Source organism: Labrus mixtus, chromosome 2 (genome assembly GCF_963584025.1).
Source record: "Labrus mixtus chromosome 2, fLabMix1.1, whole genome shotgun sequence".
NCBI lineage: Eukaryota > Metazoa > Chordata > Actinopteri > Labriformes > Labridae > Labrus > Labrus mixtus.
The window spans coordinates 24,768,329-24,793,052 of NC_083613.1; the positions used below are offsets into that span (position 1 = coordinate 24,768,329).

Below are 24,724 nucleotides of genomic sequence, written 5' to 3' on the forward strand. Positions count from 1 at the left end.
TTACGTTCATATGGTTATGATTTGGTGGGGAGGTCAGGCTCCATTTTTGCTGGAAGGCTTACGGTTGGCTCTGTGCTGGCCGTGCTGGGCTCCAAGCACTTCAAAGAGGGCCGGTGTACTGAATCAAGGTGATTCTCAGCCCTCCTGCACACACACACACACACACACACACACACACACACACACACACACACACACACACACACACACACACACACACACACACACACACACACACACACACACACACACACACACACACACACACACACACACACACACACACACACACACACACACACACACACACACACACACACACACTTGTCCTGCCTGGTGCTCTTCTTTTACGCGATCGCTCACTTCCAAGAAAGCTAGAGATAAAAGGATGTGATTTCAGATTAGAGGATCAGTCAGTGAGAGGTGGAGAAGTGTTATCAGCAAGGCATTAAAAACATTTGATAACATATTTAATTTTCTATATAAAGCTAAACTACTTCATAGCAACACAAAAGCATGAAGTCCAGCATGCACTGTCTCAAGATAAACAATCTAAAATCATGTCATGTTTTCAGGGCTTGTAGGCCTCTTCACTGTCACTTTTCTCACAGCTTGCAAAGCTCACGGCCAGCGCCTTACACAAGTCCTGCCCATGCCAAATCCTCAGTCCGGCACTTTTCAATCCCAAACCCGAGCCTCAAATGAATTCAAGCTGGGGAGGCAAGGTTATGAGCAGGTTACAATGTATGCAGGAATTTAGGGAATAATTCCACTTATATTGGATTTAGAAGGTAGTCTGAATTCCATACAGCTACATTAGACCAACAAAGCTTCTGCAAGTTTAATATTAATAAAAGAGATACTGTTTAAAAGCTGCATGAAACTAGTTTGTTTCTTTGGTTTTACATTTTTTCAAACACCATGCACACGTTTTTTTGGAGGTTGAGCAAAAAATAGCTCAAAAAGTTGTGTACTTATTATTTTAATTACCTTAAATCTCAATTTAAGATGCATTGAACAACTGCATACCCTTTGAGGGACAGCCGTCTTTAGTTTGTCATTGAGGCCGATCTCTACACACAGGCTTGAGGTGAAATATGGCAGGCAGTTAAGGAAGTTACTGTTTCTTTCAGGTAAATTTCAGGATGTTGAGGTAACATTAGAGCCAGAAAGAAGTGTGTGTTCCTTCTAGGGATGTTCCAAGGGACTGATTTCCCAGTTGAATGAACGCTAATTTAACTCTAGAATGGTCGACTAACAGACTGGTTAGCACCACCAGCCTTCGGCCCAGGTTTTTGGTTAACGTGTCACATTTGTCAAATTATACCATAGCAGCAAAATACTAATTCAAAAGAACCTTCTCAAATAAAAGATGGCTTGCACACAAAAATGCGTGATAATACCCATCATGATGAAACCTGGTTTATTAAAAATGTATCTGCATTTTTATTTATTTTTATTTTGTAGTTTGTTCCATGTCCTATCTCTTAACATAAAGGAGGCAGGTTTTAAGACCTATACTGCAGCCAGTCAGCAGTTAGAGCTCTAAATCTTTTGGTGATTCTTGATATACAGTCTTTGCAGCTTGCACACAACCTAACCAGAATAGCAGGCCGGAACAAATAAAATGATTTATAATTAGGTATACTAACTTGTAATTCTGCTGCCTCCTCTGCCATCACTTGTTCAATCTTTTAAGTGTTATGCAGAAGGATTTTTTTTCAGTGTGTGTACTCAGGTCTTAGCTATTAAGGACTAAAGTACATTGCTGCATTGTTTTCTAAATCTCTACTTTGATGTGTCTATGCAGCGTTCATTCTCCCTTCTTTCTTAATAAAACTAAAATCTAACGCTTGCAATGGTTCAACCCTTCACCACCTGCTTCATAAATGTTTAGCGTCATCTGGCTTTTTACTAACTGCACACATACTCACAGAATACATTAAAAACAGGTATGATCTTTTCCTGCTAGTATGAACATTATAGTTTTTTTCATTAAGGAAGTTGTTCACTGATTAAAAACATTTTCCGACTTGAAAGTTACTACATGCAGAGCAGGCTTTTATAGTTCATATGCAGCAGGTCAGGATCATGGATGTTTCATAACAGCGCGTGATGAGGAGCCAATACACATGGCATTTCCTTCTCAGGAGACACTTCAGTAATTACTGCACATTTGAAAATCCCTTTAGTGCATCCATTACATGCTTGGTGGCCACATGTATATTTCAGAATGTTATTTGAACTCAGGATAAGTGACATCATGTTTGGTCAGATTTAAAGATCATGAATAGTCCATGCTATATCATATCGGAGAGAGAAGCTCTGTGTGTATGAGTGTGTGTATTTGCAGGGGGTGCTCCAATAAAATCTGATCGAGGAGTTAGCATGCTGAGCAGGGCAAACATAAGGAGTGAAATGATATGTTTAACATACATGGCCAGGTCTAGGGGCTCCCATGGGATCCCAGCGGGGGTTTGATCAAGCTACACTTCACTGGGCTCCACACACACATAGAATACAGCGCCACTTTCTTACCCATTTCCCTCTCAAATCCCCGTGATAAGGCTGACTTCAAAGCCTCCCAGCCAATCCTACAGCTTTATCTGAGATGCTGGTTTGATTCAGAGGCGGCATCTCTTCCCATGGCCCCCGCCACACCCTAACACACACACACACACACACACACACACACACACACACACACACACACACACACACACACACACACACACACACAAGTTAAATCTATGAACTATGTGAGAAAGCAGCACTCTCCGTCCACTGTCTCAAGCTCCAAGAAAGGTAAAAGGAGCCACCAGTGCTTCTCTTTTCCCCTCTTGAGTTCCACTGGCATGTCATTATTAGAATAAAAAGGAATATTCTGCCTGTTTTAATGGCGTGCCCTCTTTCTCCTCATCATCCCCTCTGAACACCCTGTTCTTCCCTCCTTACTCGCCTGCTCCATGTGATATGCATTACACTGATCAGTGTAATGGGATGTATGGTTCTCTCACTGCACATTTGCCTTTCTCTTTCTACCAAGTGTCCATGCCCCCAGGAGGACTCACTCAACGGGTCCTCACTGCAGCCCTGGTGCAGCTGAGGCTCCCCAATGAGAGCCTCTCATAGTCAGCCTTGCACCCTAATTGAAACTGGGGATCTGCCAGGCTGCTTATCAGGAATCTTTATTTACCTCTGCCAGGCTCTACCCTCTTTACTTTTTCAAAGAGGTCCATGTTATAATTACCTCCTCAAACAGAATCCCTTTCTGTCCCTCTCTCCAGATATCCCTTTTCATAAGTTATAATATCCTGTCTCGCCTGTACTGGAAGAAGGAAATGGCTTCTGAATTCTGGAGTGGCTTTTCAGGGGGCTAAAGGGGGTTTGTTGCTGCAGAGGGAAATTGAATTTTACTTCAAGGTCAGCGACACTAATGACGATGTGGGAAGGTGTTGATCTCTGTTGCAGGGGTTTGTCTAGCAGCACCCCAGCGTATTGATCTGCGCGAGAGATTCCAGTCTTGCATTGATTGGAAGACTCAATTGTTTGGCAGTGTGGTGGAAATTTCCAGTGTAGCAAGTAAGGACTCATTTGGGACTGTCACGCTCTCAAGGGTGGATATGTGAATAACTCAAAAAAAGAAAGCTGACATGCGTAAAATCTCATAAAACGAGTGAAAACAGGGTGCAGATAAACAGCACTAGCAGATACAGAACATAAATGTCCTGAACTGCTCCCCCACATCATGACTGATGCTTAATATAGCAGTCGGAAGTACACACACACACTCAAAACACCACTTGAGAATTGCGCACTCACACATACTGTACCTTCACAGGCTTTAAAATACATCCACCCATACACAAACACAGAGTATTTTAACACAACACTTTCATGATTCACTGCTGCTTGTATGCTCGATGGTTAGTTATGGGTTGGTGCCCTGCGGTGCGAGTGAATGTGTGTCACTTCCCCCACAAATGGAAACATTTAGACACTGAAGTGTGTCCTGAGGTGAGAGCTGTAGAAGCTCTCACTCATAAAGTAGCAGGGAGGCGAGCCTATGGAGGAAATGAGCTAGGCAGACTGGTGGAGGGCAAGTAGCGTGACACACTGTAGGACCTCACACACACACACACACACACACACACACACACACACACACACACACACACACACATTAGTGACTGCTGTGGTTGTGCTTAACATCGCGTCTATCACCGTCTCGTTTTTTAGCCATCGGCTCCAGCTGTGTTTGACTTCCTGTGTTTCTGTGTGATGTTTTGGTGTCGTTGGCAAGACGGACACAGTTGCTACTGTACCTCCCAGTTGTGTGGTAGTGGTTTAAAGGTTAACTGACCCCGCCGTGAACCAACACCAGCCCTGAGGCACCTGTGGAAGTGCACCGCAGAATATGAAATAACGTGGGATAGTTGCTGAAACATAATGGGTTTCAGTTTCTCAGTTTAGACTCCTTATTATAAATTCCACTTCACAGTCTCTTAGTGCGAATTTTTGTGATTACTAAACAAGTCAACACCTTCGCAGCTCACTAGCCTGCTATATAGCCGAATCTCTAATGCTTCTCCTCCTCTCTCCGTTGTGCACAAGTTCCTTTATTAAGCAGGATGACCTGTCATGCAGGTATGAGTTGAAGGGCGATGACTCCCCCCACCTTCCACCTTCTGTCTCTGTTCTTCTGCCCAAAGAAAGAGTCTCCTCTATCAATTGGTCTGGCTTCGCTTCACTTCAGACAGGAGCTGAGAGGTGGATGGAGGGGTTGAGAAAAAGGGGGAGGAGAAGGAGGAGGGAGGGAGCAAGGTTGAAGCTTCAGCATGAGAGCAGAGCAGCACTCTTCTCTGGGAGAAGCCGAGGAACTTCAAAGTCAGTCAAACTGCATCGTAGGTCAGCCTGTCTTTTTTTAATGGTGATTAGTATTAGCATGCGTTGCAAGCTTAAAGACAGTTTTTTGTTTGTTTGTTTGTTTTTATCCCCAGCCATGCCAATAAACAATCAGTGCATTAAGTGGCAAGCAAATGGAATCAATTCATCCAGTTTTGCGCAGATGAGTGCAGAAAACGAGGCGTGAAGCAGCCGCTCTCTATGTTTGGAGTGGCTAATTAGGAGCCCATTACAGAGCATCTCAGCATGGTGCTACCCTGATTGTTTATTAGAATTTCAGTGAGGTGAAGGAGAGCGAGAGAGAGAGAAAGAAAAGGGGACTAATAGTAGTAATAAATGGATAATAAATGGATACCTAAAAGAGACACATACACACACATGCAGCCTTGGTGTATGCCAGCCCTTGGGCCTCCTACAGAAAGGGCTCTTGTAAAAATGAGGGGGGAAAAAAGGAAAAACCTCTACTAGCACTGTACATACGCTTGGCTCAGTCCTCTTAAAGACTGTCTTATTAAATGGGTAAGTGGCTGAGTGCTGGGACCACCGAGTGAGCCATGCTGTCACTGGCACACTGCTCTCTGTGGGCTGAGTGCTGCAGGCGCAGACAGGATATGATATAGGGTCACAAGAAATGATGGTTAACACCAGTTCCCAGCTCGTCTAATCCAGGAATCGTTTGTAGAAGATGCAAAGCTGAGTTCAAGCCTCTCACATATCTACCTTGAAAGTATGTGTGTTTGTGTAGCTCTGTGTTTAAAGGCAAAGGCAGTAATCAACAAAGACAACAGGGCCTTCTGAAGGGGGGGAGAGATCAATAGACTGTTACAGGTGACTGACCTCAGTGAGCACTGAGCACAGACACATGCATGCAGGATATCCACGCACATTCAGGCGTGGGCACACACATAAAGTACTTGTTTCCACACTGTTTATATATGTTTGTTTGAGTGTGTGCGTAGTACAACTCTCTCATCTTCAGGATCTAAGGCTCGGTGCCAACTGGTGCTTTGGTGCCAGGCACTGCCTTATCACCTCCCAACATGCACGCACACACACACACACACACACAAACACACACATTCATTCCAACACACGTGCACTTTAAACAGCATTTTTCTTGGTGTTTCTGCACACACGCACACACACACACACACACACACACACACACACACACACAGTCCGTGATGATCTACCCTCTACATAAACAAAGATAAGAGCAGAATCGGTCAGCGCAAGGCCCCAAGAGGTACAAAGCTATTACTCGGAGACCACAGACGCGTGGCTGTGTGTGTGTGTGTGTGTGTGTGTGTGTGTGTGTGTGTGTGTGTGTGTGCCACTGTTGTTTGTGTTTATGTAGTGCTAGATCTCTTATAACAGCATGTGTGTCACAGCCATTTGCCCGTGTTGCAGAAATAACCACTGCTAACTGTGTGACAGGAGGCTGCCATTGGCAGCAAGGGGTGCTGACACTCTGACTTCCTGTCAACGTCTTTGTCACCAGCCGTCACAGCGCAAAGACTCAAGAGTGATCCGACAATATAATCACAGCAAGTCACTGAACAATGTGCCAAAGGGGCCTGACAATTTGACAATGACTTTGTCAGCCACAGTTTTCTCACATTTTGCAAGGAATCACACCTTTGTCAAGCAGTGCGGGCCTACTTAGGTATGGGTTGTGCTGTCTCCATGTTGATCCCTGACAAAAATCCAGCCCATTGAGGTGACACAGTACAAAGCGTTTTCCCACTTTGCCAAGCTGACAAACCTAATTAACGTGTTAAAATTCCCGGGATCAGACCTAGATCAAGTCTCCTTAGTTCTGTGAACTGCACACCCAGTGTCCCTGAGGAGAGGAATATCATCGATTTCCCAGATTCCCAGGTCTGATCACAGAAAGTGTCTTATTGCTTTGTAATCACTCACTAAAATTCCCATAGTGCTACCATTAGTTAGAACAGTTAAAAGGTAGAGAATGTATGTTTAGCCTCCTGAGTGAGCTGAAATCTCATTATCTATTTATTAGCTTTCAAAACTTGTAGGCAGGAGTAAAAAAACAAACTGTTGTAAGAGTTTGCCAGGGGTGACATCTGTGACTCTACTTTTCTAGTTATTAATGTTTTAAGAGGTTTTACAGGCTTATATCCTACACAAAATCAATGTCTTTACAACAAAGCATGATTTAGAAACTAAAAATAGACAGTTTCAGGCATTTCTTTCTGGCTAAGTGACAGGAGTTCGCCTTCTTGTTGCAGTGGAATGAATTCCTCAGCATTATGACTACATCAGTTCCTTCAGCTCTTTGAAATAAACGCAGGACAGAGTGTGTTGTTATCAGAGCGTAGGCCCAGCCACCTTCTCCCTTTATGGGCATGTTTCACTAATCTCGCTACCGGCCTCTACTTTTTAAGTCGAAACAGGTGTTGCACTCATAACGCAATCATGTCTCAGAGCAAGCACCTCTGCTCATACTCCTCCGTGTATGTGTTTTCTTTGTAGATTCCTTTCTTGGCTACATGGCCTACACTTTGTTTCATATGAGTTAGAGACTCACGGACAAGAGTCATTAGAGCTATTTTGATAAGGGTGTAATTCTAAGATGGACTTGCTAGGGGTCAGATATACTTGTTACAAGCCTTGTCGATATTGGAAAAAGCAATGAATTCTAGCGCTGGCACCAAACCAGTCAAGACAAAAGTCATGTGGATGTGAGTCACAACTCATCATTTCTGGTTTTTGCCATCCACTGTGTGTGTGTTAGGAGGGAGGTGAGTTATATTGTCTGCCTTAAAATAAAAGCGATATAAAGTAAAAATCAATCTGGCACAAGACCCAGCAAAGGTTTCTGCTTTGGTCCCCTTAGCCACCCTCCTGTACGCCTTTTTCTTCCATTTTCATGTCTAAGGATAGAGAGATTAAAGGGAGGCCATGTCTCAGCTCTGAAGAACTGCCATCACTCAAAGATGAGCAGCGCCAAGCTCCTCTCTCTCTCTCATGCTCTTTCTCTTTGTCTCTCTCTCCGTTGGATACAGAACATCCCCTGGTGCTCTTTGGCCCTTCTCTTCATCTTCAACCCACTCGCACACACATCACACCCATGATTTACTGTCATACTCTACTGAGAGTGTGCCTGTATGCATGCATGTGTGTGGACATATGTGCTCTGTCTGCATGGCAGCGGCCACATCAAATACACTGAAGCAGCACTCCTCCGAGACATTACCCCAACCCCATCCAGTCTCATTCCCCCATAGTGATTCCAACACAGAAAAAAGTCAACATTTCAAAACCTGAAAAAATGAATAAATAAAAGTAAAGGCAGACTACGTCTGGCAAAATGTCTGTACTTAAAGTTTCCAAGTATGTGTCTGGGGAGGAGATCTGGTGGGACAGAGCCTGCGTCGGCTTGGAAGAAGTAGAAACGGATGTCACACTGGAAATTTATACGGTGTGGTTCAGGGAGCAACGGTTGTAAATTGACAAGTGATGCTTGTGAGCAGCGTTACCCGTCTGTTTCCCTTTCTCTCATCTTCTATCTTTTTCCGCTCATCTTTTCTTCTCTTAGCGTGGCTGTTACCTCTTACATCTGTGCTCGCCCCGAGCATTATTGTTAACGGGTGAGAGCTACAAAAACAAGCCAGAAGACTAAAGGGGGGGGAGAGGTAGCTGTGCGCTGAGACGTGGGAGAAAATTACTCATATTCGCTTCCCAACATGAAATAGTGACAGACCAAAAACATGAAACACATCTGAAGCCAGTGTCTTTAATCTTTAAGCAATGTTTTGTTTGGATGGAAGTGATCCTTAAGTCCCGTTTTGGCAGAGAAGAGAGAGTATGAAATGAAGGAGAACCGGAATATATCTCTAACCATATAAATACAGTATCACCAGATAAACCTGAAAATGTATAAAAACACAGCTTTTTTTTAATTGGATGCCCTATTACCAACATTAACTACAGCCCTTTCATGTCTCCCTGAAAAAATGTTCACTACAGCAAAGGCTTTTAGGCCACAGGGTTGAGCAGAGTGTATCTGTGCTACAGTGTGATCGGGTCATTCTACTGTATAAATGTCTCTAATGGCAGCACTCTTTTTAATAATGCAGGATCCTCTTTTTTCTGTCCCTCACCCACATCACATCATGTTTAGAGTGACAGCCACATGAGCCACAATTCCCCTCTGTATTCAGCAGGCCACCTAGACTCATGCACGCACAAAGAGAAGAGCGGTGCTGAGAGAGTTGAATTCAACGCTTAAAAAAGATGCAAAAAAAGAAGAAAGAACTGGGGCTACTTGCAGTAATATAGTGTTATGAAGACATTTTTGTAGTGCAAGGAGAGACATTTTGAGGTAAAATTCTAATGTTGCTGTCTTGAATAAACAAGGACAGGACTGGTTGTGTTAAAAATGATGATTCTGTTGGTTAACACACACAAAAGAACTGCAAAATCCTTACTATACCTTTGTAGCATCTCATCCTCTTTCTCCATGTCTGTACCTTACTCCCTACTCTGAAACTGACCAAAGACATAATCCTTTAATGGATAAAAATCATATTCTAAGATAAGAAAAGAAGCAACGTTAACCTGTCTATTACAGGGTATTACAGTATAAGCTCTGGTTTAATTCAGAGTACACAGATACAAAGAACTGTATGAATATGAATATAATACATATATATATATATATATATATATATATGTAAGAATCAAAACTCTATATATAATGCCAATGAAGACCCATTTAAAATCATCATCCCCTTCCACCGAGAATCCCTTTCAGACGACGAACTGTCTCAGGCCACACTGTACGAGTCAGCGCACACGCTGCCCGGGCAATGTTTAGTAATGACATCTGGCGGCCTATGCTTTTCTCCCACCAGCACCGCCGTACGCCAATTGAGAAGAGACAGATGCCAAGACCACTGTGGCAGCTCTGTCTCTCTCTCTCTCGCTTTTTCTCCCCTCTTCCAAGTGTACCAATTCTCTGTGATACGGGAAACATGCTGTCACATCTGGGCCTTGCAGGGAGAAAGAGACATGAAGGGAGTGAAAACTACATAGACAAAGATGGGTAGAGGGATCATCGGGGCGAGGAAGTCTCATACAACCACGCTCTCACACAGACATGTGTGATATGTCACAGGTCAAAACATCAATGTGGGTGCCGCAAGGTTGATGCCCCTTTAGGGTGACAGCGTGATAAGAAGGGCGTGTAATGCTGTAGCACCAGTGCAGCATGGTGCGCATTACTTGCTGCACCCCTACCTCGTTTCTTCCGCTCTCTCCTCCTCTCATTAACCTCGCCTCTGATTGCCCCCAGGCCTCCCTTGTGCTAATTAGAGGGGGGAAATATGTCTACGGTGCATGCACCCCTGTTCAAACACACAAACACACACACACACACACACACACACACACACACAATTCTGCACAGCTGACAAAAAGGCTTCTGTGACTGTAGGTGTGAGAATGAAAGGCTCGTCTGCTATTGTGTTTCATCTAGGTTTCTGAATGTGTTGGCAACCGTGGGGCTAACCCCAGCAGGTGATGGTTAGCAGCGCTGTTGATTCCTTTCACAGAGACAGCCCTCGTCTCTGTGATGCTCACCTCTTGATTTAGCACGGCTAAATCAAGAGGTGAGTGTTTGTTTCAACATGATACAATTAGCGCTGAGGAGGATATGAAACTGTGAAGTCATTTGAGTTTCTTAATCGCCCTTTTCAGTCACTACTTATAAGTGGTATCATTGTAATATTAAACAAAATTAATAAGAGTTCTAAATGTGAAATTCAGGATAAAAAACAAGAAAAAAGAATAATGGAATTGATTAAAAAAGAACAGTATGTAATGTTGTTCTTTCATATTTTAATAAGGGTTGACCTCTTGGTGAGATTCTGAGAAGGATGCAGATTAACTGATTGCCAAGTTAAATCCATTTACTCTGTCTCACACACACACTTACTCTTCCCAGCTCCATGGTGAATTAAAGCCTATTGAAGGAGAAGCTGTGCGACTTCTTCAAGAACAGACATTTCTAATAGCACTTTGACATCTCCATTCAGGAAGGCTTTTGTGTTCTGGGGAGCAATTTGTGAATAAAGAAAGGGCCCATTTTCTGTTCCTATTTTTGTTTAACATGATGTTAGGGACAAGTACGAGCGCAGACACACACGCTGTGGGAGTTGTACAGCAAATAGCCATTTGTACCTGGACTGGATCTGGGGAGAACTGGGAAGAAAAAGAGGGACGAAGAGCGAGTGAGGGGGAGCACAGATAGATGGACGCATAAGGGGGAGAGAGTATTTAAGAGCACTTGAGTGCCAGCATAGATGTAGTCACTTCTCCCTGTGGACAAAACCAGGCCCCTCTGCACCATGGCATGATTTTTCACTTTAGCAGGCACCACTCAGTGCTCCTCCTACAGTCCCCCTCTCCTTTCTCCTCTTCTCTTCTCTCAGTCACTGTGTGCTTCAATGCTTCCATCATTCCCTTTTCATTCACTCTGACTACAAGAGGCACAAGTGCACACACACACACACACACACACACACACACACACACACAATTTGACCCATTTGCCCCCCTACCATGGTTAGTAAATAATTCCATTGTGAGGGCCATTAGCGAGTATCTCAAGGGTTAAGAGGGGAAATACACAGGCAGTCAGATGGGCGATTAGACAATAAGAAGATGAAATGTCTACTATTGTTTTGTTGCTTATTGTTTCACAGAGCTCACATTAGACCTGTGGCTAATTCATATGCTTAATGTCCTTTGAACTGCCCTCTTTTTCCTCTCCAGAGGCCAAACACTGCAGAGGGGAAGACATTTAAACACACACACATGCAAAAACACACTCAGATTATTTGTACTGCTACTACTCTCACATATGGCAGCGAATAACTCTGCCAAAATCTAATAATCAACATGTTCGGTTCACAGTGCTGTCAAGGATTCAACATCTCTTTGGACTTAAAAAAAAGTGTAAGATGCAATTATGCAAAGTATAAAGAGGGCAGAGCCAAAACTCTTTGTCTGTCCTCCTATAGGCCAACAGGGAAACCAAACGGTTTGTGTTCATGTGCTGTGTGTCTTTGTTTCTGTATGAGTAAGGCCACAACCATGCGACTTGCCATCTTAGCTGAGGACAGCACCTTACAAGGCTACAACGCAGTCTTACCAGTGACATAACCTTTCAAGAATTAGTGTCACTAAGCCAGAAGTCTTACTCAGGAAACCGACTCTGAATGCTGCAATGTTGAACTTAACTGTGTGTCAGAGCATGGCTTGTATCTGTGGTGTGTGTGTGTTTATGTGTCTGTAATGCCACATAGCCTGCAGTCAGTCCTGTACGAGGGAACCTGTGGACACACTAACAGGTCCTCTGAGCCTTTAGTTCAGCCACTGTCAGAGGGATCCTTGTATTTTTCCACAGGCATGTCAAGAGGATTACACAGTCCCTCTGCTGTTTCACTGACCCCCCCCCCCCCCCCCCCCCCCCACCCCCTCCAACCCACCACCTACAGTACACACACACACACACACACACTCACACATCAAAGCAGCTCAGCGTAGTGCCCAGCACTGAGCTAGGGGCACACTGGCCTACTCACTCAGCAGGCCGCTGGCAAACACTCCACATCTGCCTGCAGGGATTGCCAATGGCAAGCATGGTCTGTGTGTGTGTGTGTGTGTGTGTGTGTGTGTTTGCATGTGTTTCTATGAGTGTAATTGTTTTTTAGGAAAAGAGGACATATGTTCTTTGTTGTGACTATGCTTGCCTGAAAATGTTACAACTATTTTGAAACACATTAGTGGCAGCACTCGTAGAAAAAAGGCATATGGTTCTTTATAAGTTCCCAATTGCTAACATTTTATGTTAAATATTCAAGAGCAACACTTTTTTTTAGATCTCCCATAGATTTGTACCCGGGAATAATTTTATTTATTTATTTTTTATCAGATAGACCAGATTCTAATGCTTTTATACTTTATGGTTTTTTACACTGAAGAAAAAACAGACCTACTCTCAAACATTGGTTTTCTTGTAAATGTCCAAATGTGTATACAGTATAAGGCAACCTTAATTATAGAAGCACCTGGGCATACAGGCCGAGGGGGAGATATTTCATGTGTGAATGATCCTTGATCAATACATAGAGATTAGTGGTAACATGGTTCCTAATTACGCCCCCGTTTGACCATAAGCTCACCTTTTCTCCCACCTTTTTGTTTTTCTTCTCTTTCCAAGCTCTGCTCCCATCCCACTCTTCCTCTGTCAGGCGCTTTGGCCTACACACAGGGCAACTATACAAATACAAATCAATCAATGGGTTCACACATTAACACACAGACACACAGCAGATAAGGCAAGGGCTTCAAGACCTTTAACCTAAACAACTCTGGCCCTCCCGGTTGATCAATAGTCAAAAAAATAGCATTAACAACCAATCGCACCCTTTCCATCGCTTTCGTTCTCCACTAATCATTCTTCCAATGTTATCTTTCCCTTTTCTTCAGCAGCAGATAGGAAAGTTTATTTCCCAGAGCTCCTTAGAAATCCCAGAAGCCTGCATGCCCCCATCTCGAATCCAAGCCACAGCCAGACACCCTGTTAGAGCCTATTACTATCACCCAATCCTCTCACCCCCTTCTTCCAACAAGACTCAGACAGAACTGGACATTAGCTAATCCATACTTATTGCATCTAGGTTCCTCTCAGAGCCTTGTAATTCATATGGAGAGACATATTAGCGCGACATATTAGGCTGACAACAGGTCTACGAGGTGAGATGCTACACTGACACTAAATGACTTAGCTGCAGCCTCGCGGGACGTTGTAGGGTACTGTTGCTAGCTGACGACTACAAGCTCAGTCTATCCATATTGAGTTTCTGTGATGGCTGTTTAGCTTGTAGTGCTGGGGGGGGGGGGGGGGGGGAGGTGTTGAAGGTTCTCCGGCTCATTGCATATACTGACAGGAACCCTGCAGACCACAAGGCAATAGGGATCAATAGCATTGCACTGCATAGCACTACCAGACCAGGCCAGACACAAACACAGGAAGATTACATTACACATAGGCTTAAATCAGGACAAGTATTCAGTGTTATTAGTCCAGAACAAACACATTTAATTTGCAATGGGATGCAGTCAATCAGTTCATGTTATATCACATACCCTTTTTAAATAAATTCTTTATTGTGAATTTGTGCAAACACAATCATGAATCGTGTTCCCACTTGTGATACACATCTTCACAGGTTATGTTTATGTCTGGTGATCCTGGACCTTAGCCTCCAGGTGGCCCTACATCCCTCCTCTGAACAAACAGAACAGCAGTTCCCTCCACTTCCCCCATGTCACCGAGGCCAAGTCCAGACATTGTGCGGCCCGCGGGCCTGCTGACAAGGCCACCCAGCCTGCCAGGGATTTGCCGCCGGGTCACAGAGTTGACATTTATTAAAGGAAGTTACACGGAGAGTAACAGGGAGTTGACAGTCCTCTTGTCACGTCGCACTCCAGAATTTAGAAACCTGTGCAGTACACACCCCTCTCTGTTTCCAACAATAAAAGAAACAATGAAGCTGTTACGCATTGTATGACCCTCCCAGGTCCCACTACAATGAGAATGACAGGTTTCATTTCTCTGAAGATTGCCACTGGGTTCAGAGTTCCTTGCAGGGATTTACAGCTTAAAACTATTTGAAGAATATTTTATAAAGTACAGATGTTTGATAAAGGCCAAAAAGTCAATTCTATAAAAACAAACCAAATCACATGCATAAATAAAAGCCTATATGTTACTCTAAGTGGGCAATATGAATGATTGTAAATTAATATTTGTGGGCCGCAAGGGGGAATGCAGAGTTAAGCGGGCCGTGAGGAACAATGAAAATTTAAAAAAGAGAAGTGGAGTGAAATGGATTGAGTGTGTTGAAGACCAGATGTGCCGTAGATGGATCAAACATCTGCTGCATCTGCAAGGCCTCAATGGTCTCGAATGACCCCCATCATCCAACCTTTTTCAGTATGCGTCCCGGTAAACCTTTAGATCTTCACTATCTGCCCCTTACATAGATCAAATGTTGTTAAAGGTATTCATCTGAGTTATTATACAGCATATGCTTGCAAAACATGTACAGAGATATAAAAACATCTTATTTTACAGTGCATCTAATTTTACAGTGAAGTGGTTTTATTTATTTTCTGTTTTTGTTCTCAATCCTGTGAGTCTTGATGGTCTAGAGCTTTTCTTGGTGTATAAGTTACAGTTCAGAGAGGCGGTACCAGATGGTAATGGTGTTTATTTTTGCAGTAAGTAATCACCATTCTGAAACTTATGACAGTAGACAGGCCCAGGGACCTGGAACCATGCCCCGAGAGACCTGAGCACCACTTCCTGTTGTACTCACATGATTGCGGACACAAGCATACACTATCACACACATATGTATGCGCACATAAACACCAACATCCTCTGGGCTGCTGGTGATCTGAGCCCCTGGGCCACAGGGATAGATCTGTTCTGGCACACAGGTTGGGGTAGTGTAAATTACACTGCAGCCACACTGGCATCCTCTGCCTCCAAGATGAATGAGCTAGCTTCCATGCCAGGCAACTATCCCAGCGAGGCAGTTTAAAATCAGGGATACTGCGCCGGTTGTAATTTGGGACCATTTTACCTACTCCGTGCACTATTTCACTTTGATAAAACAACACACTGTACCTATGTTGTATGAAATGTATCTTACACTTTTCATTTATGTTCACCTATTTAAATGATTGTTTTAAAATGTCAGGAACTATTGGGACTTCACTATTGGGACATACTTCATAAAAACTGGAGTAGTGTTTCAGCAGTCACTGGCATCCTTCTGTAATTTCTGACACACATTTTCAACATTTACCTATTTTTATACAATATAATATATTTAGAATCTCTAACATAACACATGACTATAATGAATGTTTTACAATTACTTAGTCCTGAGCAACACTTTGTTGCCAATCCTCCAAACAATCTGTATCATAGATTCCTTGTTAACATAAGAGACACAGACTCCACAGGGGCACCCAGACCCCCTAGTGGCCCATCCTCTTTCTGCGAGTGAGGCCGGCAGTGAAATACTGTCAGGGAAAGGAGTGTGGAGAGAAGGTACCAGAGAGAGAGGCTCGAGTTAATGGTCTTGCATCTTCCTGGCAGCATGTCAATAATGGCTCTGATCACATTAAGTAAAGAGTCCATTAGCTTATTCTCTTTCCTCCTGCATGCTCCAAGCAAAAGCATAGAGAAAGCACCTCTAATGCAGTGAGGCTGTGTGTTACAGACACCTCTATCTGTTCTCAGCTAGACTAAAAACAAAATGACTTGGGAGGTTTAGCTAAGGTACAATCCATTTTCCAGTCACATCTATTTCCTTTTACACAGTAAGGTTTTGTGTTGATTATTCTGATGGAGCAGAGGTATATTCTTTGTCCCAGGTTGTAAAGATAAAAATTCAGGAAAGTTTTAAGTGTTCAAGAAAGGGTTGAAGTGTATTAGTTGTCACACACATAGTAGAAACAAATATTACCATATTGTCTTTGTAAGTCAAGCCCCCACGATTAACTTTTATAAGCACAAGTATGGCTTACCGTAACTAGCCTCGGGCATAATGTGATAAGGTTATTACATAAAAAAAGGAACAGAAATGACAGATACATAGAGGCACAGTAGAAACATGTAGCTACGTGGCCAATGAGCAAATTGTGAGCATATGTTAATGCACCTTCTCTGCACCGGCATCCTGCCAAAATAGTAATCTAGACAAAGGAGATGTGATATAAGAGGGAAAGAAAAGCAGGTTGTCAGCTCCACCCCCTTCATCCTAACCAACACACACACGTTGGACAGACAGACCATTTCTCAGCCGCCTCACTGCTCTCCATTGGCCCTGGAGGGGGCACAGCGGCCCCCACATCTGTCTCCCAGGCCCACGACAGACCTGGTTGCTGCATCCAGACCCAGCAGATCACACAAATCATCCTCAATTAATGTGAACCATCAGGCGTTCCCTCGCTGCTTCTATCACTCCACCCCTCTTCCCTGAGGCATCCCCACAAGCTCAGTGCTCGGCCTGCTGGGTTTTACTCATTGACCACAGCTACGGTTTCTTAGCACAGTTGGGCAAGGAAAGGCAACGTTATTGTATTGTGCAAAAAACTGACAGGGAATCAATACAAACAGTCCAGACCCAGACATCGCTCACGTGTAAGAGCTGTGAGGCTGTTCTTCTGAGGTTCTGAACTCATAGAACAGCCAACTTTGCTCTGCAGTGCACCAGGGCCTGAAATGACTTCCATGTGCCGCCCCATCTGCACCTCTGCTGGGCTGTAGCCAAATAACTGTCCTTTCCACTTTTTAAAGATGCCGTGGGATGAAATTAAACAAAAAGGGTGATGATGTGGGTTGTGGAGGTCAGAGGGGTTGGATGAATCAGAGGTCAGGAGAACTTTAAAAAAAATGATGGGTTAGGTTTTCAAATCCAGATAATGAAAAAGACAAGTCAGTGGGAAAAAGAAACGGAAACTGTTCACTGAAGGCCACCTGGAACATTGGGATGTGCCAGATTGTGACTCACCAGTCTGTGGTTAAGTCCTGTAATAAAACCCCCCCAATGACTCCCCTCCCTATCCTTCTACTTTGCACTGCCCTATAAATCTCACTCCAGTCGATTAGTGTGCCCTTAGCAACAACTAACACACAGTCATGAAATTTTAACCAAAGCCACGAGTTAAATCAGGTTGAGAGGTGAAGGCAGGGTATCTCGAGGCCAGTTGGCTGATCAGGTTGTCTGGCCCTGCCAAAAAACCCCTGTGGCCTTTTCACATTTACTCACACCAAAGCCCAGCAAGCTTTTCTCTATGGCTGTATTGAACATATTGGCCAATGCAATGCCCTTTGTATAGTTGTGCGATAAGTCATAAAGTAGGAATCGGACCTTGAACTAGATGTTGCAAGTTTTAATCAAAAATAAGACATAGCAAAAACAATGTTTCATATTTTTCAATTTTTGTCCAGTAAATATATAAAAAAAGGGATTCTACACCTTGGGATTGTTTTATTTTCTGTCCCTGAAAGAAGCATATTTAACGATATTTATTTTTCTTTCATAATTAGATGATACGTTTCTATGATTACGCTGATGAAGTCCTCGTGCTGAAACGTGTCTGTTGTTGTGTTGCTATATTCTTACCCGGATAAAAGGAAACTAAAAGGACATTTGTGTGCTGACTTTTCTGTCTCTTATTAAGTTAAGTTAAGCTAATGTTTTTTTATAATGCCTTCCTGATAAATAAAATACAGTTTATTTGTCTGCAGTTCAGAAAACATCAAGCATTCGTGTGTGATACACAAGATCAAATCATAAAAGTAATACATTGTTTTGATGTGCAGAGCATAAAAGAGGAATTTACCAGGATCAGAGTGCAAAATTCAACCTCTATGATTCTTACAAATGTCCTCCACCCACATCTGGACATAGCTACTGATTTCCCTGTGGTCCATCACAAGGGAAGCAGTAGAGCTGGTTGTTCACACATGACCTATGACCTGCCACTGGGGAGCCAATGGGGGAGTAGTCTGTGTCTTGGGAGCTCTTGCCCTCTGATGTGATGGCTCCAGGCAGTGGGCTTTGCGTGAACCCATCCCCCATGGCACCCCTCGCCACTAGATCCTCTGCATTATTCATAAAGCCCAAGATGGGGTGGGGAGAGAAACAGAATATGGAAAAGGAAGCAGCAAGGTTCAAGACCTTCTCAGATCACAAGGAACTTCTGCTTAACCTCCCTTGAAGTGGCGAACTCAAGGATAGAGCAGTTTTTTAAGGAACTGGATCTGAAAGCAGGACTGGAGATCAATGGTTTGTCCCTTGAGGCTTGGTGGAGATCGCATCCACTGCAAGGTGATTGGTGAATCAATGTGGTTCCCATGGTTCACTTTGCCATTGTGAGAACAGATCCTTTCAATTCCAAGTGATACTGACTTATGAATAGTTTAGTTTGCCTAATGCTGATGTCAAACCAGTGTACAGTAATCCTACACAGATTGAACAAAACACTTTGTGCCAGTGTCTATGTTAACATGAATATGTTCACATCAGGTGTAATATGAAACCTGCTCTTTCAGGGTCAGAGATCTCCTATTTGATCTTCTGTACAGAAGCATTGGTCAATACATTTAGCCTTCAGTGAATGTTTCCCTTTTCCATGTGCACAGAGCATGCTATGCAGCTCCACTGCCAACCAAATACACTCTGTCATTGTGTATGAGAGGTGACGATCAGAGAAAAGGACATACATGTTAAGCTGTTAATCCCTAATGCACACCATGGAACCTAACAACAACTGTACACCCCAGCTCTTTACAGCACGGCACATACATTTCTAATTGCTTAATTGCCTGATTTGTTTTAACTGACAGTGGTGCCCTGGCCCGTGACAAGGCCATCATTTCCTCATCCTCATTGTCAGCAATTTGCAAGGTGGATACACACCCACTAGACAATATCCAGTGCCACAGTGTTAGGCACAGCGATGAATTAAGAATGCATTGCAGAGGCAGAGAGATGAATAAATACAGCCGTGGCCGGGTTAATTCTGAGAGACATGAAGGCAGGAAGATAAAATAAACTAACAGCAGCATGCTGTCTACCAGATAAAGTGGGTACTTCATCGTCTCTCTGCTGTAATTATTGGCTAATAGTCATTAACCTGGCAAACAGAGGTTTAGCTGTATTGTTTAAAGGACTCTGGGATGCATAATGACAGACTAATATGTCATAGCACTGGGGGAGATGGGGGAGGGGTGGATTAATGAGATTTTACTGGAGGGAGTGTACAAGAAGAGGTGGGGCACGTCTGGAAAATATAGGGGAAAGAGGGCCACATTAAGCTAATTGGAAGATGAGTGCCTACTTGTAAAAGTGCTTCTAATGGCATATTTGTTTCTCTCACAGCATCACAAGGCTAATGCAGGGGAGGCCAGTTGTAAGACTTACTGTATCGAGAACTATAAAGTCGCATTGTTCTGCTCATGTGTGTCAGCAAATATTTCAGATTAGAATTTTAATAAATCAGATTTTTATCATTTTTAATGGGGGCTAATGGAATGAATGAAATGTTTTTGACTGAAATCCAACACTTTAAAATGATACATTACAAAGTTCAGTTGTTATAAATATGGTACTACAGTGGCATCTAAGAAACTGCCATTACTGAAAGGCTTGTTGGTATCACAACCACTAGTAGTTTTAATAGCTTGGACTGAACTGTGACTAATCCTGTGTCCTCACATCCTTTCCTAGACTTCCTTACTAGATATCTAAATTTGTCCATAAACCCAGACAAGACATTCAATTGGACAAGTACTGTTTTGATAGTGTCCTGAACAGGGTCGAGTGCAATGCAGAACTGAAGAACTTTTCAAGCAGCTTACGGGTCCGTTTGTAACATTGATTGGTTAGGGTTTGGCCAGTGTCAATTTATATTGATTTTTGTTTGACTTCATGGTTGGGGAAAACTGAAGGATGAGAATTTAAGACCAAACTTTTAGCAAGTACATTATAAAAATGGGGTTCAATATTTTCAGGTAGGTTTCGGATTGCAACAATCTTTTTAATGTGTAGAAACCTAATTATGCCTAAAATAATATAATTTAATCTCTAACATTTTTTAATAGAATCCTTTTTAAATCACCTTCATTATAGGAGCATGTGGTTTCTGTTGTGTGAAGGTTGTTTCAATCTCAAATTGAAAGCAATGATTAAAGAAGGTCAGAAAACAATATCCTTATCATGATGTATTTAATTGGGAGACATACATTTTTTAGAACTCTAATCTCTTTAAAAACATGGCTGTAGAACTATTTAAAGATTCACTTTCTAATCTGCTTTCATATTATTTTGTTTCAATGAAATCGCATGGAAGTACTAATGCCCAGATGGCCATGCAGTATGAAATAATAGTGCCCAGGCTAGAATTTAAAGTCATACCTCCAGGCAACAACTCCAGAGCGCTCACAGAATGAAAGTGTAAAATGTTTTTTAATGTATATTTAACAACAAATACCCCAGTGACTAGTGATGTTTCATCTCAGAAGAATCTATTTCTCAAGAATATCTGAGAGCATGATATGAAACCACTCACTTTTATTTTCACTGTTTTTCTGCTCTCTTCCTCTGTCTTTTACTCTTTTTTTCCATCTCTCTTTAAACATTTATCTTCTGTTTTCTCCTTACAGGCCCTTTGTGCTTTGTGATGTTGGTTTTTACAGCTTTTAACTCACCAGAGTTGCCATTTATCTTTTATAGATGCCAGCAGCACTGAGCACATCTGAAATGTTACCATTTTACGGTGGCTAATTGTCATCGTATGCGCTACTCCCTAGATGTCATTTGCACTTGGTCCCCTAGGAACCTGTGTTTTTTCACAAGATGTATTTATTTTACACCGTGTTTCTCTCTCCCAACTTTCCATCTTGTTCATGTAAACACTCATAACATACATTCTTACACAACAAAATCAGAAACAGAAGCTACTACATAAGGAATATTATGAGAATTATAAGAGTTTAGTTTTTAATGATACAAAAGGACAAAACCACAAAGTTAAGAATGTATTACCTTAAACTCAAACACCCAGTGACAAAGTCAATTTTTAGGCTTCAACAATATCTTTTCCCAGAATGCCTTGCCATCTCTTGATGTTTAACGGTGTTTACAATTGTAATGACTGTACTCAGGCACACCCTAAAATGAACAGTTTTTCTCTTAGATTTTACAAAGACATTCCCTGATACGTAGTTTGTCTCTTTCCTTGAGTTTTTAGGTGCCACTGAGATGAAAATCATTCTGAAAGAGAGGGATTAGCGGCTTACACTTATTATTCTATTATTTCTGTTGGCCATTTTTTCTCTTTTGTATATAGAGGGAGTCCCAAAATGAGTCTAAATCTTTACAAAGATGTTATTTTCAGTCTCAGAATAACATCTATACATATCAGAGACCTGCTAAACACTCCACCAGTGCTTTTGATTTGTTTTCTTGAGACTCATTTAAAGTCTTGACTATTGAAACACTGTGTTATTATTCATAAAATTAACATGGCTGAAGTATAAATATGTGAAAGGTGCATGGTAAAGGGACGATGGAGGGCTGGGATTTAAGAAAGAGATCTGTTAGCTACTTGACGTTCAGGGAGCCTCTGAATTTCATGAGCAGAAAAGCTTGCCCTTGAAAGCTAACCCTTGCTCTATCTTCTCCTTTGACCAAACTGATTATTCACAATCAATAATGGTTTTTATTTTTGTCTTCTTTCTTGTCTCTTCTGGGGCCTTAGGATGCTGCAGGCAAGGTGCTGGACCGCTGGACCATCATGTCCCGAGAAGAAGAGATCATCACCCTGCAGCAGTTCTTGCGCTTTGGTGAGACCAAGTCCATTGTGGAACTGATGGCCATTCAGGAGAAGGAAGGTCAAGCGGTTACTGTTCCCTCCTCCAAGACAGACTCTGGGATTAGGACATTCATTGAAAGCAACAACAGAGCACGCAGCCCTGGGCTCTTGACACATCTAGAAAACAGTAGCCCATCCAGTATTCACCATTTTGAGAATATCCCCAACAGTTTAGCATTCCTCCTGCCCTTCCAATACATCAACCCAGTCTCTGCCCCTATGCTTGGCTTGCCTCCCAATGGCCTGCCTATGGAACAGTCTGCTCTCCGGCTCCGTGAGCCGAGCCTGCCAAATCAAGGTGAACAGCTGGAGACCAGTGAATCAGAAGTGTCCCTGTCACCCTTCCGCACAGGACAGAGCCCCAGCCGTGGAGCCCTGGGAGGGATGAACAACAACATTGAGCCCAAGACAGAGCCCAACAACCGGGCATCTCCCATCTCACCAACCCCTTCAACCCAGCAGGCTCAACAACAGCAGCAACAGCAGACACAGCTACAGCAGCAGCAGCAGGGCCAACACCAGTCCCAAAATCAACCTCAACAAAACAGTTTGAGTGATCACCAGGTCCACCACCATTTTGTAAAGGACGAGCACTCTAAATCAATCTCTCATGCATCCTTTTCCTCTAAGATGCATCGCATGCGCAGAATGGGATCAACCTCACGCAAGGGTCGTGTGTGCTGCAACTCTTGTGGCAAAACCTTTTATGACAAAGGTACCCTTAAGATACATTATAATGCTGTACACTTGAAGATTAAACACCGTTGCACCATTGAAGGCTGTAATATGGTTTTCAGCTCACTACGCAGCCGCAATCGACACAGTGCCAATCCCAATCCAAGGTTGCATATGCCCATGTTGCGCAATAACCGTGACAAGGACCTAATCCGTTCCAATTCAGCCCCTGGTACACCTGTCATTTCAAGCACCAAGAACGGTGGCTTTACACTCACCAGCCCTGGAAGACCACCACTTGGATTCAGTACTCCACCAGTTGACCCTATGCTTCAATCACCCCTGCAAAGCCCACTGATGTTCCCCACCCTGAAGTCAGTACAGCCAGTCCAGCCCGTGCCCCCCTTCTACCGTACACTACTGTCCCCTGCAGACCTCGTCAGTCCCCCAGTGTCACTACCCACTAGCCCTATTCTGCCCACTACCACCAACAGTACATCCCTGATGGACCAACAACAACACATCTTGGCTGCTGTGGCTTCACACAATAATGTTCATGTATCAGACGTAGGACCCATGTCCCACCGCTTACATACATCTAGTGCCAATCACGATTTCACAACTGGCATAAGTGACCCTACACCCAAAAAGAAGCCTCGTAAATCGAGCATGCCAGTGAAAATTGAGAAGGAAGTAATTGATGTTGCAGATGAATATGACGACAAAGACGATGATGACGACTGTCACCTCCACCATAACCACCATAATCACCAATCATCGATCCTTCACAACAATGTCAAAATGAATGGCAACTGCAACAGCAACAACAACAGTGGTGTTGGTAATCACAGTGGTGGCAGTGGGCAACAATCCCCTTCCCAGGATGAGATGAGCCCTGGCCTAGTTATGAGAGGCACAATGAGACAGAGTGAAGATGAATGCAGGGAAGGGACCGGTAGTGACAGTAGGGGTGGAAATGATCTACAAGGCTCTAGCGAGCTACGATGTATGGACAGTTTCACCTCTGAGGACCAGGACCATGAGAGAGACTTTGAGAACGAATCTGAAACTTCTGATTCCAAGATGTTCTTCCGTGATGAGTTGATAGATGTGGATGAGCAGCAAAAACACATCAGGGGCAGAAGGGGTCTGGACCCTGAACAGGACGATGAGGGTGGTGAGGAGGCCAATTTGAGAAAGGAAATGGAAGGAAAGGGTCATTCCTCCCCTCATCAGCCCCCGATCAAGATCAAAGAAGAACTTAATGACCCTACGTATGATATGTTCTGCATGGGCCAATATGGCCTCTACAATGGTGGCATGGCAGCAGCTGCTGCTGCTGCTGCAAGCATGGCTGCTCTTCACGAGAGCTTCATCTCTTCAATGGGCTATGGTGCCAGTCCGCCAAAATTTCCTTCTTCTCAATCACCAGAGGGAGACCCATGCTCAAGTCCTGATCCCAAAATTTGCTATGTTTGTAAGAAGAGCTTCAAGAGCTCATATAGCATGAAACTACACTACAAGAATGTGCACCTCAAAGAGATGCATGTGTGCACTGTGGCTGGCTGCAACGCGGCCTTTCCTTCCCGGCGAAGCCGTGACAGGTCAGTTCTAGAACTTGGTAAAGTAACAATTATACCTTAATGTTGTT

General features: G+C 43.3%; 1 protein-coding gene across 5 annotated transcripts in view; it reads left to right on the plus strand.

Moving 5' to 3' along the window:
- The window catches only part of bnc2 (basonuclin zinc finger protein 2), a 158,840-nt gene that overhangs the window by 124,206 nt on the left and 9,910 nt on the right, over positions 1-24,724 (plus strand). For all 5 annotated transcript variants that reach the window (XM_061058018.1, XM_061058033.1, XM_061058001.1 and 2 more), the window contains one exon: positions 22,285-24,677. In XM_061058018.1, coding sequence (XP_060914001.1) covers positions 22,285-24,677 — 2,393 coding nt within the window. The remainder of the gene's footprint in view (positions 1-22,284; positions 24,678-24,724) is intronic.